Genomic DNA, 7,644 nt, shown 5'->3' on the forward strand with positions numbered 1-7,644 from the left:
TACCCAGCATGGCTTTGTAGATGAACATGTACCATGACTGAGCCTCCGTACAGTGAGTGAAGGCAGACCTGCCCTGGCATACAGGGTACAGTGATGAGTACTACAGGTAGTAACACATCTCAGTGCACTGTGAGAGGCGGGATCTAACTTGATCAGGTATTATATTTCTTTTGCTCATTTTTGTTTTACATACATAAATGTTAAACAACAAAAGTTACCCCAATTTCATGGGACTTGTATTTCTATTTAATATATAAATATGTGATAAATAAAGGTGATACAACTTTAAGAATAAATTGTAAGAAGAACTTGTATTTCTTATTTTACCTATATTTTATATTTTAAATAATCATTATTATTTCTTTTTACTTATATCAATTCATCATGTTGACCTGTAGAGGACTTTAAGATTACATTCATGATATACTTGTTGATTACATTTGCTATTCTGTTGTATCATTTGATAATGAAACCCCTATTTATTCTTTTTTTAAGTTATTATTTATTCTTATATTAATTAATTTTGTTTAAGTTGTTGAGTACATTTAATTGAACTTAAAATAAACAATATTATATACTTTTAATTAATAATATGTATTAATTGTATTTTTAACAATATTTTAAACATTTTTTAATTAAACTGTCACATTGTGAGAAGTATTTTTTACTTTTCATTTGATTTTTTTTCATAATTATTATATTTAAATGTGGCCTATTATGTCCAGTTGTTTACTTCATTTTGTTTGCATGTTATTATAGTGTTATTACCCTGACTTCCTGGTTTGCATGCAGCGGAAGCCCCAGTGTTTGCATGGGATAAATGTCTTCCACTTTTTTTTATCTTCCTGGGTTTTTTCTCCCTCGGTTTGAACGTCGCTTCCTGGGCTCGTCCAATGATATGAGTCCACATGCAGCGCAGTGGAGAGGGGCAGCAGCGAGGAGATAAAGCCCGGCTGTCACTGTCAGCACCCACAGCGGCCACACTCAGGAGCCACGGCACGGCACGGCACGGTTACTCACAGCACTGAACCGGGTGAATGCAGCCTGCGGGACACTGCTGCACCATTTCCGGACATAAGAGAGCATTTCCACCGCAGACAGACAGGGACCAGGAACTCACCACGTTTTGTGCGTTTTTTGTGCGTAATTGGAGAAAAAAAAGAATCACAACGGGGGGACACACTAATCCCGAATTCGTCGATATCTATCCAAGTGGGAAAACTCATTTTTGATTAATTGAACTGTTTTTTTTTTTAAAGAGACCTACCAAGCTGTGCCGTGGGAGAAAGCAGCCGCCATGGAGAACTCTCACACCAAGAGTGTGGAAGAAGTTTACAGTCATTTCTGCGTCAATGAGAGCACAGGACTTTCCCTGGACGAGGTGAAGCGACTCAGGGACAAATGGGGCCTAAACGGTAAAAAAACAGCACCTTTTTTTGTATTTTATCTGAACCACTGTGAATGGGTAACATGCCGTGAATGAGACTTGGCTCAGAAATGTCTTGTCATCGCAGCACGCATGGCCGGTGTGAGATCAGTATGCAGGATATGGAGCAGGATATGGGGGAAAAGTCATCAGGAGCATCGGCCGGTGGCTCTCTGCTGGCCGGCCTCAGTGAGGGGTTACAGCCGACGTCACCTCCAGGGTCTCCCGTCGTGTAGAAAGCATATTATAAGTGTATTATTATTTTCAGATTGTTAAATTATTAGATATGATAAGTCAATGTAACATTGTAAGGCATGGTCACAGTATCGTGTAGTTGTCAGATATGGTAACTAAATGCAACATTGTGTCATGTCACGATAACTACTTCAATTATGTATTGCGATTATTAATTATAGCCTATTTTAACATATTATAATCAGATAATGGCATGATAATTAAAGCACACCCTTTCAAAGAGCAATTAACTTTTTTCTTGAGAATGTTCTAGAACTTCAATATGATTTTATTGGTTGAAATTGTAATTGATACGTTATTATTATTTCCAGATGGTTACATCATTAGATATGATAAGTTATGTAACATTGTTAAACACTGGCACATTTTAAGGCATGGAAACAATATCGTATAGTTGTCAGGTATGGTAACTAAATGCAACCTTGTATCTAGTCACGATAACTACTTAAATTAGACGATAATGTTGTCAGATAATTTTTTGCGATTATTATTTTAAGCCCATATAATATCATGATAATAAAAGCACACCCTCTCAAAGAGCTATGAACTTTTTTCTTAAGAATATTCTAGAACTTTATCGGGATTATTTTTGTTTAAATATCCTAATTAAATGGACCAAAAATGTTAAGTATTGTACAATTATCGTAACTTTGTTGAACACTGTGACGATATAATGTTTAGTAACATCAATGTAACATTGTGTCAAGTCACATCAAGATAGCTACTTAAGTTATACGATATGTTGACCGATCACTTATTGCGATATTTCTGTCATTTTAAGCCCATTGGATTATAAAATGATAATTTACTGGCATTATAATTCAAGTACACCCTTTCAATGAGCAATGCACTTTTTCTTCAGAATGTTCTAGGGCTTTAATGGGAGTTTATGTGTAGGCTCAATATCCATTAAATAACGTATAAATAAAACAATAATCGTACGATCAAAACAGTAAATGACATCCTGCTCTGTTCACTAAAATACCCAGGTTTTTTAATAACAGGGAAACTCAGGCAGCAATATTGAAGTCGGCATGGTCAAGGTCACATGTTTGTAACAATAAAGTGTTAACCTAAAAAGAGGTATTTTCCATATGTCCTACAATAATGTGCGCACATTTTTAAAACAATTAAGGTCCTGTAATTATAAGCTGATAATGTAATAAATCCTTGAGGCCATGTTCATACATTTTACGTGAAGTTGATAACGTTAAAATGATCAAGGTCATGTTCACTTGTTGTACGATAAGTTGTTAACGTGAAAGGTAATTTCTCCATATTCTAAAATAATTCATATCTTGCATATCTCATATCAATAATCGAAGTTATGTCCATACATATTGTACGGCAAGATTGTAGCGTTAAAATAATCAAATTCATATAGTGTACGAGAAAGTTATCGCAAACATGTGCAAATATCCTACGATAAGTTTGTAAGTTAAAAAGTATCGAGTATTTCTCTTTATTGTACGATAAGTCAATAACGTACAAATGATCAAGGTCATGTCCATATATCGTACGATAAGTCAGTAACGGCTTAATAAATCCTTGATGTCATGTCCATATATTGTACGTTGAGTTGGTAACGTAAAATAGATACCGATCGTATTAAAACATCGTACGATAAGTCGATAAAGTATTGAGTTCGTTATAATATTTAGTGCGAATGGTCCTAATCTTTATATTGTACAATAGGGCAATGTCATACAACTTATCAAGGTCATCATGGCAGTGTGAACATTTTAACTATTAAATATCACCATGAAACTTCCCTAGCTGATTACGTACATTATGACAATTATTTTTCCGACATTTTATGCTTAAATATGATTATTGGGTTTTATCTAATGCTAACATTTAGAGCGTCTAAGTGAAATCTACAGGCGCATTTTTTAGAAATACCTGAAATTTGCATTTTGGATGCTTTTCACCCGAACTAGTCTAAAAGAAAAGAGTTATTGAATCTAAATTAGTCCAAATCTCATGTTTTTGCCTGTAAAGCACCCTCACTGTGAAGTTATTGGCAGCACTCGTAGAATATGGTGTCACACGATAACCTTGTTGGATGTTTCTCAAAGCTGAAGTGCATCTCATCGTGCGGACAGAGTTTGAACAGCGTCCACGGGATGATTTCAGTAACGTTGAAGTTAATCTCTCTTGTTCCAGGCTTTAGCAGCTGTTTTATATTAATATCACCCGGGAGGTCATGGATATATATACTAACCCCCCCTTTGAATCACATTGACCTTTACATTGATTGGAGTTTCCTTTTTTATTTTTGTCCCATTGTGTATTAAAGGTTAAGGGAGTGGATTAATATGCCATTCTGTTGATACTAATGCTAGTTAGTGAAGGGACGTTGTAGGATTTTATATTAATATCACGATTAAAGATACCAATTTCTACAGAAGAGAGTTAGGGCCACATGTAAATCTGATCAGATCTGATCAAAAGGGATATTTTGGTTGAGTTGTGAGTTCTCAAGTCCATAATTCTTGAGATTTCCAGAAAGAAATATAACATTTTGTCCTCATTTTATTTTAGATTTAAGTCAGAATTTTGAGCATTTTCCAGCATTTTTACAATCATTGCGAGGTGGGAAGCTTTTTAAAGTCCCTCAACGATTTTCACCATCAAGCTGCTAATGAAAATACACCGCACTCAACTTACTGTGAGACAAAAGATCCTTAAGACTCTTTAAATATCACTAAAACATTAAAAAGGCATTTTGTTGTTGCATTAAATATGGGGGAAATGCAGAGTTTTGTGAATCTTTTGATTGTTTTTGGGAGAATATTGTGATTTATTTTGGCCTGGTCATAGTGACAGGCTTCAGCAGCTGTTTTATATGAATTACACCGGGTAGGAACTCCCCTTTAAATCTCATTGACCTTTACAGAGTTTCCTTTTTCCTATTGTGTATTAAAGGCTAAGGGAGTGGATTTAAAGGCCACTCTGTAAGAAGTATAACCTGATACTGTTTGGGACAATGTGAGATTTTATCACTGGACCTGATTAAACAAACTCACAATAAGTTGATTGTGGTGAATTTCCACTATGAGGATAATTGTGAATGTTTTATTTTCAAACGGCGGTTGCTAACAAGTGTCTAAATGAGACGACTTAACGTCATCCAGCCCAGCATTAACCGCCTTTAGCTTAGCGGAGGTGACGTGAAGTCATGTGACCGTGCTGTAGTTCCTTTATAGCCCAATCATTAGCCACCTTTAGCTTAGCGGTGGTGACGTGAAGTCATGTGACCGTGCTGTAGTTCCTTTATAGCCCAACATTAGCCTCCTTTAGCTTAGCGGTGGTGACGTGAAGTCATGTGACCGTGCTGTAGTTCCTTTATAGCCCAACATTAGCCTCCTTTAGCTTAGCGGTGGTGACGTGAAGTCATGTGACCGTGCTGTAGTTCCTTTATAGCCCAACATTAGCCCTCCTTTAGCTTAGCTGTGGTGACGTAAAGTCATGTGACCGTGCTTTAGTTCCTTTATAGCCCAACATTAGCCGCCTTTAGCTTAGCGGAGGTGAAGTGAAGTCATGTGACCATGCTGTAGTTCCTTTATAGCCCAACATTAGCCGCTTTTAGCTTAGCGGAGGTGACGTGAAGTCATGTGACCATGCTGTAGTTCCTTTATAGCCCAACATTAGCCGCTTTTAGCTTAGCGGAGGTGAAGTGAAGTCATGTGACCGTGCTGTAGTTCCTTTAGATCCCAACATTAGCCGCCTTTAGCTTAGCGGTGGTGACGTGAAGTCATGTGACCGTGCTGTAGTTCCTTTATAGCCCAACATTAGCCACCTTTAGCTTAGCGGTGGTGACGTGAAGTCATGTGACCGTGCTGTAGTTCCTTTATAGCCCAACATTAGCTTTTTACTTCAAACTACATCAAGTGGTGTTAATGTGTGGAGATTATCCTGCTGAACAAAATGTGTTTTTTGCAATAATCCAAAATCACATGGGCTTTTTGTGGAGGGAACAAGGGAGATGCTGCCTTCAGGGCCAACCTACAAAAATAGCTTTTTCACTGCGCTACTCCCTGGTGATTCCAATTCATTTTGAGTAATTGAGCTTGAATTAAGGGAACATATTGCCCTCCTCTTGTTGTAGGAGTCAGCTCCCCATCAGGAAACAGGAGGTGCTTGTCTCCATCTGTCATTGTGTGTTATGTAATAGTTTTTATACTAAACTTACCTTCTTTTTCTTTCATTTCCTGCGTGTTTCCTGGATCTCCACACACAGAGTTACCAGCAGAAGAAGGTAAGCACTGAATGTCTCTTACTGTCATTTTATGATAATAACCAGTGTCTGTAATGGATGGTTTTTATAACCTACTTTATTTTTTTGCAGGGAAATCTTTGATGGAGCTTGTCCTTGAACAATTTGAAGATTTATTGGTTCGAATTCTTCTGCTGGCCGCGTGTATATCTTTTGTGAGTATTTCCCTACATTATTTCTCTATAAGCTAAACATTACGTTAAGCACTGTTCGAAATGGGGGGGAGCTAGAGGAGCTTGGCTCCCCCGAAGAGGGAGGGAGCTCCCCTGAAGGCTGACTTTGAGATAAATAGGGGGAGCCCAAAACAATCGTGCATATTTGTTTCACACAGATTAGAAATGTTGAGTTTCTGTAAATAACAGTTCTTGAAATAAATAATAGTCATTGTTCATTACAGTTTCTGAATATTTGTTTTATATTTGTGAATATTTCTGGGTGTTGCCATCTGTACGTGGCGGCGCTGCATTCTTTGCGCTACTTACGTTGCTATGGTTACGGTGGCGATGCCGGTATTTGAAATGTTCATATTGATATTTTTTTAACTCTGTCTTTGTAATAAAAAAATATGGCAAAACGAAAACAGTCAAGTGAACGGAACAACTCTTAGTTGGCCGGCTGTAAGCGGCGTTAGGGTCGAGTTTGACAGCTCCACACCGAGGGAGAGGCCTGCCGATGCGGAGCCTGAAGAGGCTTCAACAACGGCGAAGTGACACCGTCTGATCGAATCCGCGCTGCTGCGCCAATCAACAGAGCGTGCGTGTGATAGTAGCAGGATGTGCATGGAAAAATAGGGCTCCCCCGAAAGCAAATGGGTAATTCGAACACTGACGTTAAGCATCCTACAAATGGCTCTTCCTTTCCACCTCAGGGTGAAGGAGTGTGTATGCTAACACACATTTGCAGATGGGATTGTTATTGAAGTGTATGTTAAATGGCAGAGGGGTAACTCCCCCTAATATTCTTCCATAAATTCCAGAAAAGCAAGAAAATAAGTACCGCTCTGACTTTTATGGACCAAAACTGTAGTAATTACACATAAAATGACACATAAATGTGATTAAACTCCTTGAAACACATATGAATGTAACTACTAGTACCAGAAATCTCCTGAAAATGTAGTGAAATACAAGTTTAATTGAGTATTTCACTACTGCCTGCCCTAAAAGGCAGTGAAAAAAAACAAGACAAAAGATTTGAAATTGAACAAAAATAGTCGTATAATCAAATTGTTCTCATTTCCGCAGCTTGATTTTTTGAAAGTATTTCTGTATTTCCGTATTCTACATCCCTACATTTAATTACATTCATGCTAAATAAGCTTAATTGTACCTATTCTTCTGCCGGCTGCACGTTTATCTCCTAGTGTTAGTATGTATGTTTGTTTATGACTCTGAGGAGAGCCCATCGTCCCACACATAGCTCCCCATTCCCACCTCGGGGTGAAGGAGTGTTTATGTGAAAGCACATTTGCAGACGGGATTATTATTAAACCCCAAGTGTCGGGGGTGATTTACGCGGTGCATGGTGCTGAAGTGTGAACGTCTTCAGTGTGTTTAACCCGGCTGAGGTTACACACACTTATTAAAGGCTGAACAGCTGACATCTGAGGAATGGTGACAGAAGCAGATTGAGTTTCTCTCACCATGTGCACAGTAAGACATTTCAAGCATGGTTGCTGTGTCAG

The 7,644-nt window shown here is 38.0% G+C and overlaps 1 protein-coding gene across 1 annotated transcript in view; it reads left to right on the forward strand.

Annotated features, from left to right (window-relative positions):
* Positions 1 to 899: 899 nt before the first annotated feature.
* The window catches only part of LOC104964377 (sarcoplasmic/endoplasmic reticulum calcium ATPase 2-like), a gene marked incomplete at its 3' end in the record, with an annotated part of 9,251 nt that continues 2,506 nt past the window's right edge, over positions 900 to 7,644 (forward strand). The window contains exons 1-3 of the mRNA XM_010793131.1: positions 900 to 1,415; positions 5,925 to 5,942; positions 6,033 to 6,115. Of these exons, the coding sequence (XP_010791433.1) occupies positions 1,298 to 1,415; positions 5,925 to 5,942; positions 6,033 to 6,115 (219 nt within the window). The remainder of the gene's footprint in view (positions 1,416 to 5,924; positions 5,943 to 6,032; positions 6,116 to 7,644) is intronic.

Source organism: Notothenia coriiceps, unplaced genomic scaffold (assembly GCF_000735185.1).
Source record: "Notothenia coriiceps isolate Sejong01 unplaced genomic scaffold, NC01 NC01_scaffold00037220, whole genome shotgun sequence".
NCBI lineage: Eukaryota > Metazoa > Chordata > Actinopteri > Perciformes > Nototheniidae > Notothenia > Notothenia coriiceps.